Raw genomic sequence first — 27,210 nt, forward strand, 5'->3', positions numbered from 1 at the left:
TAGATCATCTTCAACCTCCCAATTTCATCAATTCTGATTCTCTCTCTTGATGACAACAATGAATGCCTGTACACAGAATGAACAAATTCAGCAAGAAAAATGATCCAGCCCACTGATGTCTGCTGCTTTTTGAAATTAGTCCTTTTTAAACCCAGTAACTCACTAAACCTTATCTTAGTAATTTATTAATATCTAATTTGATATTAATAACTGAGTTTGGATTCCTGCCACACTTCTCCCTAAAGTTACCTTATAATTTGAGAGAGCAGGGTTATCATTATTGTTCGCCTAATTTAAAGACTCCTCAAGGCTACTCTACCCTAGTTTCCCTAGAAATGCCTACTGTAGCAGTCCACATTCTGGTTTCACCACCTATGAAAAGACTCCCAGTGTCAGCACCCAGCTACACCACTTCCTGCTCCTCAAATACTTATCTCCTTGTAGCAGAAAAAACAGTCTAAAAGCTCCTTTAAAATTCTAGATGAATCTTTACTGATGATTTGGATCCAGATTTTTCCCACTAATTATATGTTAAAAACAAATCGAGCTTTGTTTAACAAAATAACAAAATGCTCTTACTTATGCAACCTGACATGATAGGTATATAGCTATATTTTTGTGACAAGTTACTACATAAAATACCCAATTAATTTATCATATACATATTCAAGGTAAGCAAGCAATAGTCTGTCCATTTATAAGCTCCAATTCAAAAAACTAATGGATTTTTATTGTTTATTTCAGCTTTGCAGCTGCATTAAAATATAGTAATAAATAAAACATTTGGAGTACATTAACAAAATAAGCAAAACATTAAATGAATTGAATGTTTTATGGATTTTATGTGTGATCACAAGTAAATCAAATTCTTAGAATACCACTCTTTATATACTGAATAATGGCAACCTACTATCAGCTCATTATCTCATTCAAAATCTAAAACAAGTGTAAAGTAGAAGCAGAAAAAGTTTGTAGGCTTTGTGATAAATTCAAAGCCCTTCAGAAAGTTTATTTTGCATACATCTATATACATAAACAAGAAAGATAATTTTCATGTAGTCCTCAATTTGAATACTGAAGAGCTGGAAACAGAACAAGATCCTTCTTGGATATTAGTATTTGTTTATGCAGAGCACAGTGATACTTATAGACTAAAAGTGTACTGAAACTCATATGAAATTGGCCATTTTTCTCAAAGATGAAGTTGAAATGGAAGGTCTCGTTCCAAACAGGAGCATTGGGAAAAAGTGTTCATTGTCTTTCTCATCTGGCAGACCAGTAGCACCACTCTGGGAAATCAGAGTGGATTTGGGCAGACTGCCCACTCGACTTAAGGCTCATCTGAGATGCACATATATCCACTTAGCTATCCACTAGGATTTTTTTGTTGCTGTTGCTTTCATGCCCACATGATTTTAGTGCTTTTGTGCAATGTGCAACCCTCTCCAGAAGCTTCCCTTACCCAAAGGAGGCAGGTACCTCATAATACTGAGGTCAGCAAATCTATGTCCTCCCATGCCTGGTCCAATGTCCACTCTTGTCATGGAATGGAAAAGTGAACTTGAATCTAGAAAAATGTACCATTTGAATTACACACATACAGATAATCTTGGGATCCAAAAAGAAAAATGCAGCCACTCAGTAAATGAGGTGACTATGCAGCAGAAAGAACTGTACAAGCTAAAACAACAAGTATCTTTCACACACCTTTAGAAAAATATGTACACCTACATGCAGCTAAATTAACATTTTCTATCTTTCATGTGGCACTCAAGTATGTTATAAAAACATACAATAGTATAAATTTAGTAAGTCAGGTATTTTCTTTATCTCAAAATAAAAAAGCAACTAAAGAAACAACCAACCATACAATACTGACTGCAATTAAGAGAATTCCAGCACTGCACAATATCTGGTCACTCTTCACAATCAATAACTATTTCTCAGAATGGCTTGTACACTCGCAGAAATAGCCAGGATACAAATTTATGAGATAGTAAAGTGCTTTTGTACAGCAAAGAATCACAAGAATCTTCTAAACAGGCTTTGTAGCAGAAATATGACCTTTGAAATGCCAAAGCTCCCATTGCTATTCAATGTTGATCATGGAAGAGCTGTCAGCTCCCAAGTTTTTTAAATATTATCCCTGCTGAATCATGCATTGCAAAACGTCACAAACCTGAACACTGTTACAGGACAGCAACAACCTGAAATCCAATTTGTTGGAAATATTAAAGGCAGCTTCATTTGCCAAAAATTCCCCAAATCTTTACTTTAAATCACTTTCCATTTTTTGACACTAGATGCAAGACTTACATATACAGATGACCAATCACATTGGAGAAACCCTAAACATATGAAGTAACACAAGCATAAAGCAAAAATCACTATTAGAAAGGTGAATGCCATTATTTTTACAGTTATTTGCAGCACTGGTAGTTGAAATGTTCAGAATACTTGTAGGTAAGAATACCTTTCAAACAGTCAGTGCACATGAGACGAGCATCGTGAACGTAATTCATGCAAATCAAGTCATTCACACACATCCATAAATTAAATGGATAACGGACACAGTCAAAGCAAATATGTGTATTTATTTCATCAAGTGGATTCTTAGGGGGATTGTTGATGTTTTTACTTTTTACTGCACTGGTTCAAGTGTAAGAAGTTACTCTGAGATGAGGCAAATGAGATGAAGCACTATGTTTGCATCATTACATTTTACTATCCAATTTCAAAACCTTTAAAAGTGAAGCTTATATAATTTTCTGATTCACACATAACACTATAAATAACATCTTCCTGATTATTCAGCGAGTTACTTTGGAAAACCTGTCTTCAATTCCACCACCTTTCTGCACAGTAATCACTCCCTTTTCCAGGCACTGTATCTGGCAGGACTTTGGAGTCCTGTACCCAAATACTCTCCAGTGCAAGTAAGGATGGCAGAAAATTCATCTTCTGACTAATTTTAAACTTCTCTAATAAGTATTAAGCGCAAAAATATGATATTAAACAAAATATCTACAACACATCTCTACAACACATAAAGGACCTGACAGATTCTTACATTCCATTACCAAAACCAAAATCCTGTAATTTTGGTGATAAAATCAGAATACACAGGAACAACATACATAAAAATCAAATTCAATTTAAAGCAAATACAGGTTTGTTCAGACACCATTGTACAATTGCTTTAACACTTACAGAATTTAGATGAACAATATTTTCATTCACTCACAGTTTAGTATAAATATAAAGCAAGGCACCCCTTAAGCATTTTAAATAACAAATTAAACATTTACATTTTTTACTGTGCAGTCAGGCTTAACATTTATGCAGCTTCAAAACCAAAGTACAGCCTCAAGGGAAGCCTCTCCACTGACAAATTAATACCTTAGAGAATAGAGCTGAATGGTGGCAATGAACTCATTTGTTCCCCCAATAATGAAGAATGACTCTTTCTTTACCACATCTGTGACTGTTGCTATGGTGACCCAGACTTACCTCATTGCTTCTCGAAGTGCTCCTCGCTCACTAAGAGTCGTGTGCTTGATGTCATCAAAATTATTTTCCAGTTTCTCACAGTTCTGCAACAAATGGACATATCCATGTAAGGTTCTTAAACAGTTCATTGTACATGTATTAACAGTATTCAGCATCATGCAAACAAAATTGATTTATACTATGTTACCTCAAATTATGCATTCTGTTTTAATTACATGGGAGTCATTAAAAAGACATTGAGAACTCAGAACTAAAGTAAACATGAATCTTATTATATGGTTGTCATGGAAATCATCTTATAAATTTTCCATAATGAAATTTATAGAATTTTTACTTTTTCTTCTTTATTTTTTTTTCATTTATCTCTGTGTGAGACTACAATGCTGCTATAGCACACAAACAGGAGAACTGAAACCTAAATGAGCATTTTTTGTTATTATTATAATAAAATTTATAAATTACATCCCAATAAAACAGGCAGGGTTGCTGGAAAAAACCAGTCATATTTAATTCCTATTTAATTTTTAAAACATAACAGAAATTGAAATGCTTAATTGTTTACAGACACCTCAACCACAATGTTTCTTCCAGATTAGAGCTAACCAATATTTATAAAAGTAATATGAAACCCACAATTTTGTCACAATAAATGAAGTAAAACTTTGATATATTCTGTAAATTATTACTAAATGTGTGACTGGTTCCATTACTTCAGAGCACTGATGCTTTTCTTCTGCTGCCACAAAGACAGTAAAATTGATACAGAAGATGCTGGGAAGTGCAGTAATTTGTGTCTGTACAAAGTGAGTCTGAAATGCCAGTGAACAAGAATTCTCTAATCATCTGCATCTTCCATAGGATTTTTATATTCTCTTGAGGCTTCATCAATACAGGAGGCTTTTAGGTTACCCCTGTTCTACACAACAACTTTCTCCAATACCAAAAGTTACCTCAGGGAGGCATAATTTTGCCATATGGGTTTAAAAGAAACAAGTTGCAAGCAGAACAGCTCCTTTTGCTAACAAACTTCAAAGGCAGGATTGTCAGGCTCTATATGTAGCCATAATTTTAAAGAAATTATGGGCATTATTATTTGGTCATATTGCTTTCATAGTATCTAATAAGTGACTTCATCTTTAGGACCACATCTTAAAAGTAGTTATAATAAATACAATAGGAGTTATCTATTGTTTTTTTCTTATTTGCATTGATTCCTTATTTTTATAATTACATTCAATCTGAGGCTACAAAAGCATTACTGAAAAGGAAATTATTAGATTCTTATAAATGACCTAGCAACATATTTTATCTTGCCCAATTAACATTTAAACTATTATTTTTAGATAAGATTACAGATCTTTTAATACAAAGTTTTAAAGCTTCAACAATACATTTCTGAGCAGAAAAAATAAGAGCTACACCTATTTGACATATTTTGACATCTTTTTTCTCCTTCGTAAAAACTACGCATGTCACAGTAAGTCTTGTCCTACAGTTAAAGTGATTTGTTAATTTGTTTATGTTACAATCAGTTGTCCTTTGCATAGCAAAATCATACTTGAAGAGTCAAAGGGATTGGAAAAGAAATATGGAAGCTGTACAATGAAGTATTCCATTAATCAGATCAGCATACACTGACCTTCAGCTCCAAGCACATACAGGCAGGCTAGTCATTTAAAATACATAAAAGAAATCCAAATCAACAATACTAATTAATGAAGAATTCTCACTTAATCAATACTAAGATGCAAGTATATGTGCAAGCAAAATTAAACCTCCCATCTTCCAGGAACATAGAAGCCAGAATAAATGTAATTTGGAATACTGCTCCAAGATCCATTGTTCACTAGCACCTCACTACAGATTCAAAAAATCTGAGGAGCACACAATTCATTACTGTGAACTTACTTCTACCATTTCTGAGAATTGATTCTGGAGAGTATTTTTCTCAGCTACTTTCAGCCAAATAGCTCTCATGCAAGGTACAATAGTTGGAGAGCAAACCATAGAGTGATTAGAAGAAAATGAGCTAAAAAAGCTCAGAAGCAGACTGAGAAGGAGCCAGAAGCAAACTCATGAAGGAGAATGATCTCATAGGACCATGCCATAAGTTACTGCATTTGTCCTGACTAGGAGAGTAAGCAACTGCTGATCATACCCACTGCTTTTCCACTCATGCAAGCATGCTTGATCATCTCAGAGGAAGGAGGAAAGGGTGTCTGAAATACCAAATATAAGCATAGCTACAGGTGCATAGAGGGCATTTCAAGTGTCTGAGTACCAGCTCACATGCAGTACTGTAGATCATCTGAAAGGGTATCAGTTTCTGAGAAAGGCTTGAAATGAAACTGTAAGCATGAGAATACTCTGAAGAATATGTCTGGAAAATGAGGAAACTTCAGTAGACCATGACCAGGGTGAGTTTTACATTCTGAAGTATTAAATCACTCGCAAAAACTGAGTTCATTCTATTATCCATGCTACCAAACAATTCATATGTATAAGTACATTGCATAGGACAGTGTATTTTGGCCCATAATACATCAGAATACATTTAAGTCTAATGAGCAATTCAAGTCCAAGGTTTTTGAGCAACAGCTAAAGTAAAAAAATCAAAATGCAAGCAATGAAAAAAATTGCTTTTGGTGGCTCACTGCCAAATGATTTTTTGTGGGAATAGATAGAGTCTAGAATTTTTAACTCTCTGATTCAATAATTATATAGCAGACTATATGTTATCGCCGTTGGCAGATCTGTAGTTCTGCACGATACTAAATTAAATATCACCCTTGAGAAGTTTAGGAGGCAGAATAAGTACAGAGTTGCAATTAGGGACATGGTCATCATAAGTCAAAATGCCATTACATAGAAAAAAGCCACATAAGTCTAAATACTACTTCTTATGGGATTCCGGGATAAATACTTGGAATTCTTTTAGTGAAAAAGCAAGAGCAGGAAGTATTTCTATTTTATCTATAAATAAATGGCTTATTTATCATATGAGATCTCAAGCTTCATGACAGCTAGTTAAAAATGGAGATGTGGACTGGATATTCACAACTATCTGTGGCATGACACACAGCAGACTGGTAAAATGTATAACCAGAAATGAGAAAGATGAATAATGAGTGTATGGAGATGGGGAAGAAGGAAGATTAATGAACAAGTTGAAAAGCTTTTCTTCTCATAACCACAAGAATATGACTTTTCCCTGCTACAATTTGTTTCTGTTAATAAAATAAACTGCAAGCTTTAGAAGCAAAGACTATGTGTTCACAATTCTGTATTTTCAGATATTTCAAGTGACAAGTCCTAAGTACTCTGACACTGGTTGAAGAAACCATCTAGCTCAAGCAACACAAATAAAGAAACCCTCAAGGTTTTAAATAAAAACCTGGGATATTCTGGCAAAAGTGAAGTCACAGTCTTTAAAACCCATCTCTTAACATTGATCAGCTTAGTTTTCTTACCTATGTTTTTGTCTTGGATGAAAAAGCCCTCTTTGTTGACTTATTGGAAAAGGAATTCTTCATTTGAGTCAAATGAAGAACCTAGCAGAAGTATCTCAGAAACCAACAGACTAGCACAGCAGTCTGCTGCCTGGTGTCACCACTGAGGATGTCCCTAAATGACAAAAGCACTTCTGCCTCTGCTCTGCTCAGAAGTAAGAGTCAGTCTTGGAAGACCATAACTCAAACTTGCCCGTTCTGTGATACAGTAGGGCTAAATATGACCCCACTCCCATTGAAATCAACCATAAATCTTCCAAGTACCAAAACAAGAGTGGAATCACAATAAGCCATATCCTGCTACTTTAAATCTATCCTGAAGTACTTCACAGAAGACTTTCAAAATTACAGATAATTTCTCTACACACATTTTGAGACAGTAGAGAAATAAAAATCTTTTGTACTCACAACAGTGTAAGACCTATTCTAAGGCAGCCTGCATCACTGAGGTTGGGTAGATCTCTTATCCTTGCTGATACATCGCCAAATCAAAAGCCCTACTTGAAATACCATCTCTCTTCTATGAAAGAGGTTTTTAAGGTTAGTACTATGAGTGTTGAATTCTCAGAATTCATTGCTTCTGCATAGGTTTTAGAAAATTTTCTTAGAAAGCTTGAGTAAATCTCACACTTCTAATGTCAAATTTCCTGAGTATTAAACATAAGGAATGTACAGCAATTGAAAGACAGAACAGCTCTTACCTATTCAGTTCTAATTTACTATTAGCACTAATGCTAAAACAAATTCATTTTTCCCACTTTCTTCTTTATAACTCATGAGAAAGGTTCCTAGAGTATGTTGTGTCAATTTCCTACTGTTTATGCAGACAAATCTAATTTATTTAGCGTATTTGTACCTAAATTTCTGAGCCCTTAAAATGAGATAATCTGGTCCAAATTCTGAAGGATTTACTACCTCACTCTGATATTTCAACTCATTATGTTTAAGGAGGCAGGTTCTAACAAGAGATTACCAAAACTGTTGAGGACCTACAAAATCTACCTACATCTGGGAAAAAATCAGCAAGAAGATTTCCAAAAATTGGTCCAAAAAGTCCTTAAAACTTCAAATTCTACACATGCTACAAGGGTGACCACATCAGCTAGCTCTTTTGAAAATGCTGGCCATACTATAGAAGGGACCTCCTTTAACAAAATAGTAACAAAAAAGCTGATTACTTTAGGGGACTGTGTAAAAAAGTGTAGAACGCTGATTTTCACTTATTGGTAGATCTAGAAGTGTTAACACAAATATTACTTATTACAGTAATGTGAATTATTTCATCAGCAGAAAACTTCAGAAATAACGAACTTGTGGTTTATAAACCTAAAGCTACACTATAATAGTAATCCAAACTGTAATATATTGCTGCAAGGATAATTATTAAGGGAAAACACAGCTGACATTTTCTGATTTATGCACACAATCAGAGATGGAGTCCAAGGACTGTGACATAATTATCTTCATGCTAACAATTTTTGTAAATCTCTTGACAGAATTTTAGCTAATTTTAAAATGCCTTCTGAAGATTAGCACTTAAAACTGTTGGGGAAAATAGCACAATTTATTAGCAAGGGTATAATTGTAAACCTTCCAAATACTCATTGTGAATATCATTTAGACAGTAACTCCTGCTTTAGCAGCTGGTATATAAGACTCCAGTTTATGGAATCTTGAAACAACAGAGAGAGTAGAATCTAATTAAACAGGATTACATGCCAAAGAAAAATATTAAAAACAGACTAATAGTCAATTGTTATGAATTTGAAATAGCACATCTTCTTTTGATGTGAACTGTGCTTTATTTCAATGAAACCTAAATATCCTTAGCAGACTCCTCTCTTGATTTGGAACAGACTGTCTTTCTACACTGAAACAACACAAAAAGCTAAATGATTCCATTGATCTTCTCTCAATGACTTAAGCTCCCATCTGCTATAGGGTAAAATGACTTACATATATTGCATTTATTCTAATGTTATTCAAGAGCCAATAGCTGTATTCCATACAGGAAGCCTCCTGAAACCATCTTCATACTGAGCAACTTAACAAAACTGATGCCATTTGCCAGAGGGCCTTACCTTGAGAACAATCTTAAAAACTAAACACATAAAAAGGACTGTTTGATGCTATTTGTAACATATTATCATCTTTGCAATGTCTGCTTTCTAAATTCCTTCTTCCTATTTGCTGTGACTCATTCTCACGGAGTTCTTTTTCCAAAAGGGGGAAAGAGCAGTTTTAAACTGCTAACTGACCAGTTCTTCACAGAGGAAAAACAGATCTTTTTAAAAAAAATTTAAATACATACATATTCCTAATATCAGCAGAAAGTATATTGAGCCCTCAGGTATTTACATAACATTTGACTGCATGCGATTCATAATACATGAACATTTGTTATAACATTTTTTTCATTACATGATACAGCCACATTGTCCAGACAAGCTCTTAGAAAAGTATAGATATTAGTACATCCAAAAAAGCAGAATTCCAAGAGAATACTAGCCTAAGTGTTAGTAATCAAATAAGAATCAATAGAAAAATAATTTCATAGAATTGTGCGGCGCTTTAATCAATGCCTTATTAGCATAACCATGTTAATTTTCTCAGGATTTTTTTAGCAGTATATTAATTTAAGGCACTAAAAATAGCACACATGCAAATTCAAGAAGAAGTGTCACATTTTCTCCACAAACAGGAGATATATTGCTAATACAGAATCGATACCAGGAAGTACTGATGCATGTGCTGTTTTCTGAAACTGCAAGCGTGGAATTTTGGTAACAATTATTACAGAAATGCTACAGTTAAAGCAAGTATAAATTCTTAAATGAAAGCAAACAATTTTGGATTTTTTTAACTTTTCCCAGTTCAAAATATGGCACATTTAATCCTTAAAGACAGGTAATCATATAGAAGCTAATTACTTGTTAAACATAGTTAACACTCTAGTTTGCAATTTTACTGGCGCTGTGAAAGATGTTCAGTGCAGAGATGGCATTCTGCTAACTTCCTTTTCATGCTGTTTCACGCAGAAATTTCAAGTGGCAAATTTATCACAGACTTCATGTTCACATAAGGGTATGGTATCTTGCTTGAATACAACCTGCTGTTGTCAGAGCAGATGCAGACACCACGTGTTTTGGCAATGGATAATACATCAGATAGTAGTGATACACGGAGGGTGAGAAAAAACATTCTGAAAGGACCAAGCATTCAGCACAAAAGACAGTAGGCCAAGGAACTCAAAAGAATAAAGAGCTACAAAAGATATGCAAGAAACCAGAGGCGCAGCTGGAAATAATAATGGAGCAGAGAACACAGGTGATACCACTAACTAGATAGGACAATTATAATGCTCCTTTCTCCTGTGACTCAGCTTTAAAAGACAGGAAAAAAAACGTTCAGGGAGGAAAAAAAAAAGGAAAACCTTTGCCTCCCACATTTCTCTTTCTCTTTGCAAAACAAATGTTAACTTAATCAGCAGATGAATGAGACGACTTGGCAACAAACTACTGGTCCCCCTGCATTTGAAGGGACAGTTGCAAGACTGCTTTTCCCTTTATGGGACAGGGTTCTGTAGCAGGGAACAATACACATCATGAATATCAAAAGCTTCATCTAAATACTGTTTCTTTTTTAATATGTGGTTGTAGTCTTGCTTTTTCCTCTTGGAGAGCCTGATTCTCAACATGAATTTACAATCTAATTCTTTAAGAGCACTAAGTTTAAATAAAGAGACACAGACTCTTCACAGAATTTCTAAATATACTATTTCTACTTGATAGTGAAAATATAACTAATGACTATGAAAAAAAAAATATCCCAAATGCTATACTTCCTTCTCCTCCTATTACTTTCACATACCTCAACCCTGCTTGCTCTTCCCCTGGGATTCTTTACTCTGCTTAGGTAAATATTCCCTTGACTCTTTGCGATTAAATAAAATGAGACTATGCAGGTAAAGACCAGACTCATATTGAGAATTAACATTTACAGAGCTCATAACCTGGGAAAAAAAGAAGAATCTTTAAAATGTAGGTAGAACTGCACTCCTACAGAACAGATTATGTTCCTGACCTTCAACAAAGACTATAAGGAAAAACATACCCAAAAGTCCTTGCTCTTTTAGAACCCAAATGATCAAGAATTTAAGGAATTAACCCCACATATTTGAGAGTACTAACTTAGAGGATATCTCCTATTTTTCATGCATAGCTAAAGAACTATCAAATATGAAAAGTTTTTTTAAAATTAAATTTACAATTAAATGCTTAAACACCATCCTGAAACAGTATAGTCCTGCCTTATGTAGCGGAAAAAAAGCAAATTATACGTAACAAGCTTGCTTCCTCAGCCCAAGATGCCACCTCTCATCTCCTACATGGCACATTTTATTGTCCACCAGCAGTATTGTTCAGACAGGCCACAACAAAATATTTTCTTTCATTGTGCTGTTGTGTCAATATTTTAAAAAAGTAAATAAAATATTTCCCAAACAGTTCTGCAGAAGCTAATCTGTTTCAGCTATTTCTCATGGTTTCACATAAGATTCTTGCCAAAAATAACTGGGTTTGGGAGGGGTAGAGTTAATTTTCTTCACAGCAGCTGCTCTGGGGCTGTGTTTTGGGTTTGTGCTGAAAACAGTGTTGATAACACAGGGATGTTTCAGCAATTGCTGAGCAGCTCTTACTCAGCATCAAGACCCCAAGCAAGGAGACTGGGAGTGCTCAAGGATTTGGGAGGGGACACAGCCAGGACAGGTGACCACAGGCATATCCCAGACCATATGGAGTCTTGCTCAGCACGTAAACCTGGGGGAAGAGGGGAGGTCCAGAGTGGTTACTGTCTGCAATATGGTTTAGTGGGCACGGCAGTACGTAGCCAAGGTTGGAGTTGATAATCCTGGAGGTCTTTTCCAACTTTAATGATTCTGTGATGGTGTTTGTCTTCCCATTATGTGCAATGGAGCCTGGCTTTCCTGGGGGTGGCTGAACACCTGCCTGTCACAGGAAGTACTGAATCAATTCCTTGCTTTGCTTGCATGTGCAGCTTTTGCTTTTTTGCTTTACCTACTAAACTGTCTATGTCTCAACCCAGAAGTTTTCTCACTTTTACCCTTCTGATTGTTTCCCCCATCGCAGTGGGGGGTCAGCAAGTGGCTGTGGTGCTTAGTTGCCATCTGGGGTTAAACCACAACAGAGAGGTCACACCAAGGTCCTTGTCTCCTAATCTTACAGATCACATCTTACATCATGTATTTCTACTGCCAGTTATAGAAACACATGCACCACCCCCTTCCACATACTACTTACTAAATTGTGTGCTCCTAATTCTCTCCAACAGCTAAAACACTTCCATAAAGTAGTATTCAACATGAGTTCATAGAAGACAAATTATAGCCTATTTTTTTTTCTCAAGATATGTGATTTGTCAACTCATTTATCTTCTCCTGGCATGTCTCCTGTCATCTACAGTTACTTCTGAATTAACATATGAGTTAACATATAGTTAAAAACATAAGAGCTGAGGTAACATTTTGTTGTATGTTTGCATATGGTGTCTATAGTTCACAAATGAACTTCATATATTATTATTTAATAATTATTTAATTATCTGTCTGGTAGAAGGAGTGGGAAAAATCCCATCCCCTGTATGCTTGGCTTAGGAGAAGAAAACAGCAACATGTGAAATACTTCAGTGTTGTGACTGAAACAATTCCACAAAGAATATTATATCATCAGGTATCTGACCGGGTGAATTATTCAGAGAAGAGTATGTACACTTATATTCTGGGTTATTGTGTTATCTAAAATTAGCATCAGTATCACATTGCTACTTAAGTAGAAAAGAAATAAAGCAAAATATGAAATTGAGACTAAATTTCCTCAGAGGAATAATTTGAAATATTCAATTCACTTGAGAAGTGTCTATCCAAGTCAAAGAAGTACTAGAAAAAAGGCTGCAGACATTGAAATACAACCCTTGTATCAAGACCTTGGTGCAGTTGTGTTGCATGCTGGCATTGTGTTTCAGATATTCCATCACTATTGTAGCTTATGAAAACCTGAAGAATAAAAATATTATTAATCAAATAATTCAATAATAATAATAATAATATTGAAAAATCTCAAGTTCATTTACAAAGTATGGAAACCACATGCAAATAACCAACAAAATGTTACCTCAGCTCTTATGTTCTTAAGTCTGTAACTCAGAAGTAACTGTAGGTGATAGGAGACATGCCAGGAGAAGATACATAAGTGGGTTGAGAAATCACATATCTTTAGAAGAAAAACAGGCTGTAATTTCTCTTCTATTTCCATTTTCTTTGAGATTCTAATGACATGTGCTGAGATGTCCAGAAAATCCAAGTAGTTAAGCACATTTTATATTCATTGCCATCTAAAATAGCTAAATCAGCTATTCTAATTTAGAATTTTCTAAAATTTTCCTTCTGTTTTCAAAATACAATATAGAAAAAAAATTGTGCAAAACCTACAATAGTTACATGCATCCCTTACTGTGCTGAGTAATGACTGGTACCTCAAACCTTCTTGCAAAAGATACAGTAAGACAGCAGCCTCAGTCTCTGTAATATACACAGAATTAGAAAAAACAAATGGAAGTGCAAAATAAAAAAAGGAAAGCATGAATAAGAAGGCAGAAAGACTCACAAAGCTTTTTAATAGTCAACTAATTTTTAAATATCATGCATCAAGCCAAGTTAGTCAAAACAAAAGCTTACACTCACTGCTAAGAAGGCAGAAAATTAGGTCTTGGTGGGGACGGTGTAGGAAACAACAACCAAGTAGGACAATGTAAACACTTAAAATGCTTTTTCCCTCTCAAAAAAATTCAGAAAATCAGAGGTATGAGGCTATTACAATGGTAATAGTAATACAATTAATAGTAATACAATGGTAATAGTAAAACAATTGCAAATCCTATGAAGTTGTCACCATCTGTTGTGCCATCTATTTACAGACACACAGGCATAATCAAAAATTAGGGAAAACTGCTCAAATAAGTGCAAACTTCTTTGAAGACACCGTGCATATTTAACAGGCTTCAGAAAATTCCAAAAGAAATTTAAGAAATAAGTGGTATTGATTTATTTTCCCTAAAAATTACCTGAAAAACAACTTTCCTATACACAGAAATGAACAGGGCTTATATGTAGCTACATCTTTCAGCAAGGCATTCAAAAGAGCATTAAGAGAATGCTGCTGTAATGCTGCTTGTTTATTCACATGTAGCTTGAGAACAGCATCCAGGATAAATATATTGCCTCAGGTCTCAGTTCCATTTACTGTGTTAGAGAGAAAAGCACTAACTACTCAATACCTCACTATGGCACTATGCTCTCTTCTGCTTCTCTAGCTCATTTACTTAAATGTCTTCTTTGTAAAGCTTTACTTCTTTGGAAGCTTTCATATCTCAGTCTGAATTGTTTTCTTCTCCCAAAACCTTCTGGCCTGTCTTCAGACAGCTCAGGCTGCTGTATTCCTCCTCTTGTTACTATCTTGAAAATTGCTATGTTCAAGCTGAGGTGAACAATATGAACATGGCCCAAAGCACCAGCCAAGCACCTTCCCAGCAATTCCCAAGCAATCAGGGCCATACAGAGCCAGGATACACCAGAAGAGAACTGCAATGCAAGACTCCTAGATTTGGATTTGGCTTAGCACTGTTTTGAGGGGACTAATTTGGGTCCCACAAAGAGTGTTCAAGACATTTGGGCCAGGTAGCTCAGCTCCTGAGCTAATTAAATGGATCTCTCAGCCGGGTTGGCTCTGGCACAGAATTTTCCTCACATTGCTATGCTATTCAAGCCTATAAATGGCTCCAACTATTGCAGATGAAGGCCTTTTAGTTCCCTGAACACTGCACAGGACAGACCTGCCCCTGCTTATCGTGTTTAACTCAGAGAGTATGAACAACCCACTCCCTCTGTGCAACCACTGCTTGACCTAACACCCTTGCTATAATCACCCACATTTTTTCAATAAAATGCAATAACCTACTTTTGAAAATGCTATTTCCAAACAGACAGATTGAATAATTTCTGAATAACACTGAAACTCTTACTTTAAATTATTTTTCCTCTCTGGGAAACATATTGGACTTATTAATCAGTCCCCAGCTCCTGAGTGTCACTGCTGCTATTGCATATGTGCAAACAGAGTAATAGGAATGAACAGGATGATGCAAATCAAAAAGAAACAAAAATCATCATTCTTTTAACATCATTACCAAATTTCTCCCTTTTCTTCTTGAAGTCATTTTTATCTCTGATTTTTAATTCTTATTCCTATGCAGCAAGCTCCCTGTTCCCCTTGTGTATAAACTGTTTGAGCTTTCAATTTTTAATTTTTCTTCAATAGTGCCCTATCTTTTCTATTCTTTTTTCATAATTTCGGGGTTTTTTCTCTCCTGTTCTTATTTCCTCATGCTTGTTTACTTTTTTGCTCCAGTCCTTACTAATTATTTCATGTCTCTTCGTCGTTTAATTATGTGTCATGGCTTTTCCTTTCTTACACTTTTATATTGCATTCCTTTATTCCACTCCTGCAGCTCTCTGATTTCTATGTGCTTGCTTAACTATTACCCAAATGGCTCCAAGCAGGACACACTCAAACTGAAGAATAAATAAATTAAAAGAAAAATACTATCTGTGGCCATGCGGCGTTGCCTAGCAACGCCCTGTACCTCTCCACAGCTTTTCTAGAGCCCTGGTGGCAACAGAGCTTTTCAGACTTATTGCTACAAATATATGCAAGATCCTTCTCACGTTGTTTGGCCACTCACTGAAAAATAAATGCAGAGGAAAACAAATGAAAAAGAAAAACTCCAGAGAAAGCATCAGCAACAGCACAAGAAATGGCCACCTACTCTGATGCACACTGCCCTCTTGTCTCTAATGGACTCTGCAAAACACGTGCAACTTGTATTTTATTGCTATTCACCAATACTACTATTGTTATAATCTTTGAGAAACAGAATGTAAACAAGATTTCTTATGCAATTAAAATGTGTTAAATTCAACCAACTCTTATGTAGTTACTGTGGAGGCAATAGTGGCTGAGATTCACTGGCCTCTTCTGAAAGCTTTACACTAAAAAATAAAAGCTTGCAGATTGTATAGGGTAGGAAAAATGGTCCAAGCATGGTCAAAAATGAAGTGGAATTATAAGGAAAGTGAAGTTTGTCCCCAAAAATTATAGAGTCAATACTAAAAGATTTTCAATATGTATTACTACTAATTACTTCAGATGTGACAGAAGTGAAAGTAAAGTAAATTCTCCCCCTAACACTTTTCTTTAAAATTCAAGTTTATGGGCTCAGTCTTCAAAAGTTAGATAGAAACGCCCATTAAGTCCACACTTCTCAAAGTATTGATGATTTAGCACGAGCTGCACTCGTTACAAAGATAATAAGCTAGCTTCACCAACAGTCCTTTTTGTTTTGTTCCACAGCAGTGAAAGACTTCTTTCACCAACCACCTCTGAGAAATAAAGTGGATAAAATTACACTTATGCAAGGGACTGAAACTTTAAGGATATTTGGAGTCTTAGAAGGGGAGTCAAAAACTAGAAATGCTAAAACAGAAGGTAGCTACATCATTTAGCTAAGGACAAAGCTACTAAGAAGCCCCACAAAAGGATGAAAATGTTAACATTGTATTTCTGAAGGGCATCAAAAAAATCAGCCTTCTTGCTTGGTAACTGTATATACAGCTAAATCAGCCCAAAGCAATTTCATGTCTGCATAGCACTTGCATCAGTAGCAAGTGAAAAGAAAGCAGATCAGAGAGCACGTACCTTAAAAAGATATTTACCAGCATTAATCTACATCTATCAGCTACAACTTGTTACTTGGTAAAGACAGGCTGCAAATGATCCACACAAATAAACAAAGGACAGAAACTAACATTCAGGTACTCAATTAACCCCATTCCCCAAGTAATGTTTGTAAAAATAGAAGGCTGAAGTAAGGCACATAGAGTGGGCTAGAGAACACAGAAGAAGCCATAGATCATACACTCCATAAAACAAACACAGGCATTGTACAGTCAGGCACTTAAATTTAAAATGCCTTAAAAAGGTTTCAAAACTTTATTTGTCTCCTGCACATACAGCTCAGTTTTAACTACAGAGTCAGACGCTATTTTACATAGAAGTGTTTCAAGACTTAGAAAACACAACAGAGAGGGCACATCTAATCATTACCCTTTCAACATTTGGGCTCAGTGTGCAGCCTTGTTTACTGGCCACTAAATAGATCTTATTTGAAGGCAGACCCATTTTTCCCCATGAACATTTCAATGACACTCACTATGTATCGGATGTGATTCAAATGCAATTTATTCTACATAACCCCTACAGTCCAAAACATTAAAGCATACAGGAGACTAGAAGTGACAACTTGGACAACTACAATTAACCTCTTGCTTTCACATTCAGTCCATAATCAGATTTTCTTACCCAGTTCATGGAACCATCACCCTCTGATCAGCTGGTATTTCTAAATCCTCTTCTTGCTTAATTCCAGAGATTAGGCTCCTAGTCATTCTCATCCTCAGCCCTTGGTAGTAGCCTCCTAATTGCACTATTAAATTTATTCTTATCTTTTTTATTCTAAACTTCAGTGTCACACAGTCCTTTATGATGTTCTAGTTCCTTCTGTATTGACAGTGCCTGTCGACTTTCTCATAACATGCTCCTAATATTTATGTCAAGCTCATTATGGAAAATATTAAATGTTATCAATCTGAAGACTGATCCTTCAAAAAGCTCTGCTAAAAGCCCAGCAGATCTTTTTTAAGCACTTCTCACTCTCATTTCCCCTCTAGCCAGTTCCTTATCCATGCTACTATTCTAATCTAAGAAGATGACTGCTTAGATGACTTCGTTATTAATTGGCAAAAATAAAAACCCAAAACCCTGGTTAGTGTGTCAAGATTTATCCCTAAGAATAAAGCCCAAATGCCTCATTCTATCTTCCATTTTCCTTAACGCATTTAATTAATCTCTGCTTCAAAATTTTGTTTTCAAAGTTTTGCATGATGCCAATACAAGACCAACAGAGCAAGAGTTGCCCGTCACTTCTCTGCCTTTTAGCACACACAAACTGCATTGCCTATTCTTTAATCAAGAACTTGCTCCACTATAGAGCTTGTAATTTCACATGTCAATTTTTCTGTGATACTTTTATGGATGCAGTACTGTTCCTTTGACTTCAAACATAAAACACTTCAAGTTTTCTTTCTGGCCTGTCTGGTGTAATTTCCACTTCTGCACTTTTCTGCCCATTTAGCCACCTCTTGCTTCATTCCCATTTTACTGAAAGTAGGACAACAATTTACAAAGACTTCAGACAACACCTAAGATCCTTAATCCTATCTTCACACTGACTTTGCTTGTTCTTTTATTTCTTTTAGTTTAAATAGCTTAAGAATCTTCTACTATTTGTTTTATATAGTTGAATAACCTTTTACTATTTGTTTTAATTTCTTTCACCCAGAGTGACTCAACTTGACTTTTGAAAGTTCTCATTTTTTCCTCTGTATTTCCTGCTTTGCCAATCAATCCCATTTGTTTCAACTCCCTATGGCTAATCCTCATAGTCTTAACTTTTTGAAATTGTTTAACAGTAAAGCGTGAACTATTCTTTACAAATTTGGATTCAAATTCCAAATAAATTCTGGATATTTCAAATACTAATAATCTTCTCAAAATTAATGTCTTTAGATTGTTTACCTTATTCTATACAATTTATATTGAACTTTAAAAAAAAGATTTATGAAAATTATATTCTGTATTTATTCTATGACTTCATCCACTTGCTAAAGGGATAAAGTCCATTCAGATTCATACCAGAATGGATAAGATTGGCATGAGTTGAAACTGTTTTTAAAATTCTGTATTAGTGTTTCTGATTAAATGACTATTACTAACAAAGCTTGTCAGTTATCACATCAAAGAATACTTGCATGCTACCATTATTAGGATCTGTGTTTTACAGGTTGCATTTAAAAAGTCAAAGCATCTTACAATCAATGACTTACCTCTGTAATAGATTACAATCAATTCCAAGTGCAGAAAGTGGTGAGGGTAAAAGAATGAGGATGGTGAACTTCAGAAAATATCATTTCTGGTATGTCTCCTGAGAGTTATACTGATCAGTAAAGGAAAGCAGGAGAAAGGGCAAACCCTACAGAAATTCACATGGGGGAACTATTCCTAAGCAAAGCAAAGAGAAAGGAAAAAAAAACCATAACCCCACAAAACCACAAACAAAACAAACAGGAAACAACCAAAAAGAGAAATTCACACCAAAGAGTGTTCTTAGCACACCTTTATGATCATATCATGCCTCCCCCCAATGGCCTGGAAATCAAAATCATAAAAGCAGGGAAACTGACACATACCTAGAGTAGATAAATTTCTAAGTATAAATGAACTGCATAAACACTGTGGCAATAAAACCAGAAAGCTATGCAAATTTAAGTTAAAAAGGAAGAGGAGAAAACTATAAAACCATAGTAAGAAAACTGTTCTATATACGTGAAAAGAAGGAAGAAAATGAAGAGAAGTACAGATTATGTACAACAGAGCAAATCAGTGATGCAGAATCAACAGCCCTCCCTGCTCTCTTCATGGAGATAGCACAGAATAGCCATAACTACAACTAAAAATATATATTTTTAGCAAGAACATGAGATTGCAGGCTTGAGCATGGAAAAAAAAAGAATAATTTATTCTTTTTAATCAGACTGATTCAGCTCATGTATCACTGAGTCATCGAGGAACTAACTGAAGCAACGCATGGAGCACTATCAATTGCACCCACTAGCAGGCTTGTGCTTCCAAGAGAAAAGAGACAGACATAATGCTTCCCCTTATAGAGAGGAATTGGGAGAAGGGGAAAAAAGGAAAAAAAAAAAAAAAAACAAGTGAAAACAGAAATCATTCCCCCAGGCAGAGAAAATGGAGTACATATATTAAAACTTACTTTGTGATATAAAAAGTGCCAACACAGCCATGTAAAACTGGCCAAGAATAACTGGCAGAGTAGATGCGGCAAATCTGGAATAAACATTTTTCTCCCCCAATTATTCCATACCACATTTTCATAAGCCAACTAAAAATGTAGACTAGACTAAACAAATATCCAGTGAGTGTGCAACTAACTGAAAAACAACTAGGTTCTTTTCTATCACCAAAAAATAGCCTGAATCAAGATCATTCATGATTGACCCAAGACCTCAGTGACTTGACTAATTGGAAAAAAATTAATGTGCTAATGCTTTCTACTGTCATAATGTTTGGTGGAATAAGGGAAACGGAACAAAGAAATACTAAACATTTCAAAAGGCATGAAGAGAATTTCAAAATCAAAGCAAACTAACAAGTCAGAATTTGGGCCATAAATACAAGATAATCCAACACACTTGCAGAAGGAACAGCACATGTCTGATGGCCTTCACTCTGAGGGAAGTCTGGTACAGCAAAGAGCAATCTTGGTTTCATCACAGGCAAGAGTTTACAAAAGCAAAAAAAAACAAAAAAAAAGGGTGGGAGTAGAAGGTCTGAAGTGAAGATAGATAAGGTAGTCTTGATCTTTTTCTGTTTTCCAAAAAAAAAACAGCATACGAAGGCAACTTTATCTCCATCTAGTACCCATAGGAAAGTATACAAAACTCTACATCTGAAAGAATATAATACTAAGCAGAAGTTGAAAGTTGACAGTGAAGATGGTTTCTGATCCTATCCCTACTCTGATTTGCTCAGCTTTACTGAAGGGGAATGAATTGAACTTACCTAAAATTCAGCACTTTAGGCAGATAAACATTTTTCACTTTTGCCATATAATGAAGTGCAAAGCTAAACAATTTGCAACTCTGAAACACTTCCATTTTGAATTGGTTAAGATCAGATATATACCTGGAACTAAATGCTGCTCACTAAAAGGTGAATGCTTCTCTATAGAAGAGGAATCATCCAACATCAAGTAAGACAAGCACCAAACCTGAAGAACTCTGAGCAGCAGCAGCAGTTAAAAGGTTGGAGGTGGTTTCGCACAGCACTCCAGAAGAGCCACAGGGTGAGAAGGAACCTTTTGCACAGTACTAAGAAAGCATTTAGCACAACTTGCCATCACCCAGTATTTGCAATTTAATACACAGAAAATGTGCATAAAACCACTAATTTGTTGCATCGAGGCAAGTTAGGAGCTATTGAGATATTCTAATGAAAACACCTCAAGATACTGAAATGCATATAAAACATAAGATTCAAGGAAATTCATAATATGCATTTCTTAGACCCACTATACATGATATCATATACAAACATGTAAACCACTTTATTCCAGTGAAAGGGTTATAAATGCCAGCATATGCTATCGATAAGAGAAAATGCAGAGTAATTAGTTAATCTAAAAAATGCATGAGTAGGAATTTGACTGCTAAATGATTAAACTGGTACATTTTAAAATGCGTATTAATATTTAATTATTGACACTATGAGAAAAGAGAAAATCTCTTGATGTTACTTCTCAGCTCTTTCTGATACTCAGCAACACATGTATTATTCATATGAATAGTTTGTGCATATACAGTCAATCACTAGTTAAATAAAAGAATCATTCTCAAATTCCCTAATCACCTCAATAGATCCTAACGCAATATTTTCCACATTTGGGAATCAGAGCGTTTTATTTAAGAAATCAGTCTGGCCATGATGAATACAGTGCAGCTCGAGCAGACATCAGTTCAAAGAATCAGATGTCAAAGTGCTCCCTCTAATGTCCCTTAATCATCACACCAATTAGTGGTTGAATAGTGATGTGATTAAAGAGACTGCTGCTATCCTATACCTATTCAGACTAGTAGAATTCTACATATGTTCTACCAATTAATGTTTGAATAGAGCAGCGATTAGAGAGACATCTGCCATTGTATACCCATTCAGAAAAGAGCTAAACTTGCATATTCATATGCAATGAAGACAAAAATAAATATTTGCAAAGGTAAACTATACATTTAGATTATAAATATAATTGAGTTGATTTCCTTTAATGAGTGTTCTCTATTTTACAATATTTGGGATTATTTTTTATTTATAAATATAGAATCTTTCATCAATACATGTCTAGGAACGGACAAATTATTCCCTGAAAAAGCATTTATTCACTAAGGTTCCTGATTTCAGGCCTTTGGTGTACTGGGTTTTATATCTACTTGTTTGCAATTTGCACTTTTTCTGCTTCAATCCATCAGTTATATGTGAAACTCTAACTTCATTACTCTGTATGCATGATACATTATTAGGAACAAAAATCATGTGAACTTTTTCCACCTCACTGGAAGGCAATACTTAGATTAACACATTATAGCTGAGAAAGATCATCTTGTTTACAGATTATAGCTGAGAAAGATCATCTTGTTTACAGATTTTTTCTATGCAAGCCTGGACATTGTGCATCAGGAGGTACTTACATACCTTTTCATAATGAATGTCTTTATACAGATATATATATATAGAAGTGACAGCCACAGAAATACTATCAAAGTGAAAAGCAATTAGAAGTTTTAGCAAGCTCTTATTACTACTGTTTTAAGGGAGTACCCTTGTCCTCTGAACTTAAAGAGCAACATGAGCTGGTAATCTTGCAATAAATTGCAAATCTCATGCTCCATCATTAGCACAAAATGATCTGCTAGTTGCAACTTAATGTTGCACAGAAAAAGACAAGGTGAAGAATTTGGTTTTCTCTAATAGCTGGAAAGAATTAGAGTACAGTTAAAGTCTCTTTCCCAAAGTGAGCCCTTGCCAAAACAAACAAACAAACAAACAAAAAAAAAAAAAAAAAAAAAAAAAAAAAGAAAAAACCCAGAACCTAAAAGAGGTGAGCATGACACTTATTTTGTCATGGAAGAGAGGCTCTTTTTGCACAATTCTGATCAGGCTTAGCACATGTAAGGACAAAGAACAATGCTAATACTGCCAGAAAATCAATACTCTTACAGGCTATGGCAATTAGCTACAAACCAATTTAAATCCCATTTCCTTTTCACCTTCTTGTCGTGTTGAAATACTTCCAGCATTTCCATCTGGAGCAAATGTTACTATTATTTCTAAACACAGAAACTGAAGCAAGTCTGAATACATAGGTGGATCTATGTCAACTTCTCACCGGTCCTTAGTAGGTATCCACAAGATTTCATTACCAAAAAGAAGGCTAGAATATCCCACTGAGTTCTACAGTGACAAGTTAATTTCTAAAACTTGTGGAGGTGAATTTCATTTAAATTACAAACATGTACATGTACTAGGTAGAACAAAACTTGTCCCATAATACTTAGAAACCCTATTCATAAAGCAAGGAAATCAGTGTGCTGGGTGCGATGCAAATGCACACAATGTGTGCCCCTCTAGCTGGTGACCTAAATGTAGGTAAGCACAAAAGACACACAGAAATGCAATTATGAAGAGTTAGAAACCACAGATAAAAATATTTATCTGAAGTCTAAACAACCCTGAACTACTTAGGAAGGACCTGAAATCAAAGCAAATCCTTACAGTTTCACAGTTGATCCCTTCGCTTTTGTTCTATCTGTAAATTGATGATCTAATGTGATTTAAATTTGCACTCTTTAATGCTTACTATTAGAACAGCTATTTCAGAACTCTTCTACTTTTAATTTTTTCTGGACAACAGAAATCTTTGTTGCACCGGAAAACTAGAGGCATGTGTTTATACCCCTTTTCAGCATTACTCATAAGAAATAAGAGTGTTAATGCTTAGGTCTAACACTGTTACTGAGGGTGACACAGCAATAGTTTTCCTACTCTGATACATATCTCTGAGTTAAAATTTCTGAAGGAAAGCTGACTAATCTTGCACCTAAAACTATAAATAATGTGTACAGCAACACTTGGTTGCTAACATAATAAATAAACAATAGCACTCATTGAAAGCATAATTGAACCTTCCTTTAGAAGGACACTTTTACAATGCTGAGGAAAGATGTTGACACTCCGTTTCCACTTCAGAACTCATTAAATGGGCAACTCAAAGTCTCTCAGAGCAGGCTAGGAGTTAAAATTTCACTTGTGTAATTATTCTGAAGAAATATGTAAGTCTGCCATCTGGAAGTCTATTAGACATTACAAAGTCACTGTGTGCATGCCTCAGCAGATGCAGCTTTTGTTCAGAGTTTTGAGGGCTGTTAATTTAATTAGTTTTGTATTTTCATACTCCCACCTTCCTTTCAACAGTAGTTCTGCAAAGGAAGCATCAGAACAGCTTTAAAGGAATGGAAAGGTAAAAGCCAAATTCAGATTTTAAGGACATGGAAACAAATAAAGTTCATATGGACTTCAAATGGAGATTGATCTATTCATTAGCAGGCCTAAACATTATTGCCAGTGGCTCTTTAGACCAAAACAGAAAACTGTGTTCAGTGGATCCTTTCCTACAATAGCTTTCCTAATTTAGGACGGCAATAGGATTCAACCATTCTATTTTATTTTTTTATTAAAACCACTCAACAACAATGATCTGGAGAATGCAAAAGGTCTCTTATTTTTTACTGATATCTTTTATGTAATGGGAGACCAGACAAATATTTTATTTTTTCATTTTTCAGGGCTTTTTCTGCTATAGTAAGGTAATAGTAAGCTATGTAGTAAATCTTACACAGTAAGAGTAAGCTACGTATCTCTGAGCAAAAAAAAAGTTTGTCAGTTTTAAAAACTAAGATCATTACCCATCTAGAAATAAGGACTAGCCCTTTACAGTTCCTTCTAGCATTTTACATTTCTTATACTTGCAAACCAAATAATGTGATGTTTCTACCAAATAATACGTAATAATGCAGTATTGAAAGTATCTGCTATGAAAGTAGTTATATCTGCCCATATACACATTTGTTTCTTTCTAACTTTTAATCCTGTAAACTGTACTCCATGAGCAGATTCCTGTCAGGACAGGGTGCTAATAACTGTACAAATCTCCAAGCAGTACTGCAGCACTATAAAACCAAGTTGTTTATCAGACTGTAAGCCTATGCCAAAACATCATCCTGCAATATTTGACAATGCTCAGAATTTCTCTCAACTGAAAATCCAGACAAGGCACAAAAGCTGGCAATGAACCCAAAACCATGGTGTTTGCACAACTCAGGAAGCTCAGACCTTGGGAGTCCAGAACTATTTGAGACACCATGAGGTTCACTCATACAGCTAACAGCAGGAACACAGGAAGAGAGACAATTTCTAGACAACCATGCGCTTTCAAAATCAACAGCAAATATCCAACACTTTATGAGTACACTGAATACAAAAACTAAGCAAGAGAACAGCTCAGGGATAACAAAGAGCGACTTAAAAGCCTAGAAGCTTTAGGAAATGAGTATTAACACACCCATTAGTACAATATTTCTGTGACTGTTACAGTTTAACTAACCTGAATGATTTACATTGGAACAGCTAATTAGGCTGCCACAGATACCCAGCTGCCCTGCTGCATGGATACCTGAGCTTCCTAACAGTTTCTGAAAGCAGAGGAGTTTAGAGCCCAGTATTGATTTCAGGTCACCTGCAAACATGACTGTAAACTGCAGCTGCCCAGGAGGCACTCACTAAGCAGCCCAACATCGTCTGCAGCAGGAACAGACAGATATGGGCAATATCTTTATCAGACATCTCAAAATAATCATCCAAGTCCACAAACAGAAGGTTTTTGTGTACATAAGTTTCTAGTTCACATAACGTTATCTAAGGCAAAAAATACCAGAAAATAGGAATAATAGCTATAGCAAAAAAGAGATTCTTATAATCAATACTATAAAACAGGAAACTGTACTAAGAGAATTGCTGAAATGCTAAGGATATCCTGCCCAGCAAATACTTCTTGTTCATACTGGATTTCGTGATTTTAAGAAACTGAGGAACAAAATTACCAATCTTGGTATTTTTGATTGGGTTTGTGTTTTGTTGGGTTTTGGATGACATATTTTTAATTACAAACACAATCAATTTCCTACCTACATATCAATTACCAATTTTTAGTGGGAGGTGTTTTGACAGCTCTGTGGAAAGACACCACTATCCTTATACTCATAAGGAAACTAGTACTCTCACTAAAAGGTTTCTGAATTTTGAGGATTATGTAAGACAACCTGTAGGAAGACAGTAAAAACAGTACAAAACTTCTAATCAGATGAGGGATCAAAGAGACAAAAAAATTCTGATAGGATTAGTCAAATATCACACTGAGACTAGGAATTCAAATACCTAGAGAGAAAATGATGATATGTAATGGCAGAAATACAGAAGAGCATAGACAATTTACAGCAAGAAAAGTATTTATTCCAAAATCAAATATTTCCTGAAAATTACAATGCACAAAATTTAAATTCCTGGGTCATGTTTTAATCTAATATTTATGTATTTATATAAAATAGGTACATATGACAGGCTCCCCTACTTCTGCAGCAAAATAAAACTAGCTTCAGAAGTCTCAGAAAGGATGGTGAAGTGCTGCTCAGCCCAGTGTGATTCTTGGAAAACAGAAAGAGAAGGAGGAAGTGGCAGAAGAAGCTACTCAGGGAAATCAAGGGGCTCAGCACAGCTCAGGATGTGATACTTGAGAGGGATCAGACTCCATAACAAAAGGCACAAAAGTTGTATCAACCACTTACTAAAATCACCAAAAATGAAAAAAGTATGGACTGCAAATAGGTTCTGCAAAGAAAAGAGCTCATCACCAAGTAACTCTGTATCTACAGGAACAAACTAGAAGCCAAATGTGGCTACTGAATAACACTAATTTATTTCTCCCACAGCTGTGATTTCAGCCTCAATGATTGCTCCAGATGCAATGATAAACATGTTCCAGATGCAATGATAAACGTGCACTTACTGAACAGTTTTTGTCAGAATTCCTTTTCCATTGCTTCTTGACTAATTTCTTTGCTGCAGTTGAGTGAAGAGTTGCATGTGTTTGTTTTCGGGGATTTAAAGCCAGAATGTTCTGTGGAAAAAGAACAAAAGACATTAAAATATAGATTCAAATTTCCATAAAGGTTCAAAGCCTCTTTACACTTATTTACAGTGCTCGGTAAAACCAAATGCAATTATTCCACGTTATAGCCCAACTCCATACTAATTTGTTT

At 35.3% G+C, this 27,210-nt stretch overlaps 2 protein-coding genes across 11 annotated transcripts in view; one reads left to right on the top strand and one right to left on the bottom strand.

The window, feature by feature from the left end:
• The window catches only part of DPYD (dihydropyrimidine dehydrogenase), a 329,803-nt gene that overhangs the window by 281,093 nt on the left and 21,500 nt on the right, over nucleotides 1-27,210 (bottom strand). For all 7 annotated transcript variants that reach the window (XR_012581360.1, XR_012581361.1, XM_074546150.1 and 4 more), the window contains exons 2-3: nucleotides 26,958-27,068; nucleotides 3,511-3,593 (exon numbers count right to left, since the gene is read on the bottom strand). Coding sequence is in view for 5 of the 7 variants with exons in the window: in XM_074546150.1 (XP_074402251.1) it covers nucleotides 3,511-3,593; nucleotides 26,958-27,068 (194 nt within the window). In the remaining 2 variants the exon portion in view is untranslated. The remainder of the gene's footprint in view (nucleotides 1-3,510; nucleotides 3,594-26,957; nucleotides 27,069-27,210) is intronic.
• LOC141729850 (uncharacterized) overlaps nucleotides 1-27,210 on the top strand; it is a 58,533-nt gene that overhangs the window by 7,924 nt on the left and 23,399 nt on the right. The gene's annotated exons all lie outside the window — the stretch shown is intronic.

This window comes from Zonotrichia albicollis, chromosome 8 (assembly GCF_047830755.1).
Source record: "Zonotrichia albicollis isolate bZonAlb1 chromosome 8, bZonAlb1.hap1, whole genome shotgun sequence".
Classification (NCBI taxonomy): Eukaryota; Metazoa; Chordata; class Aves; order Passeriformes; family Passerellidae; genus Zonotrichia; species Zonotrichia albicollis.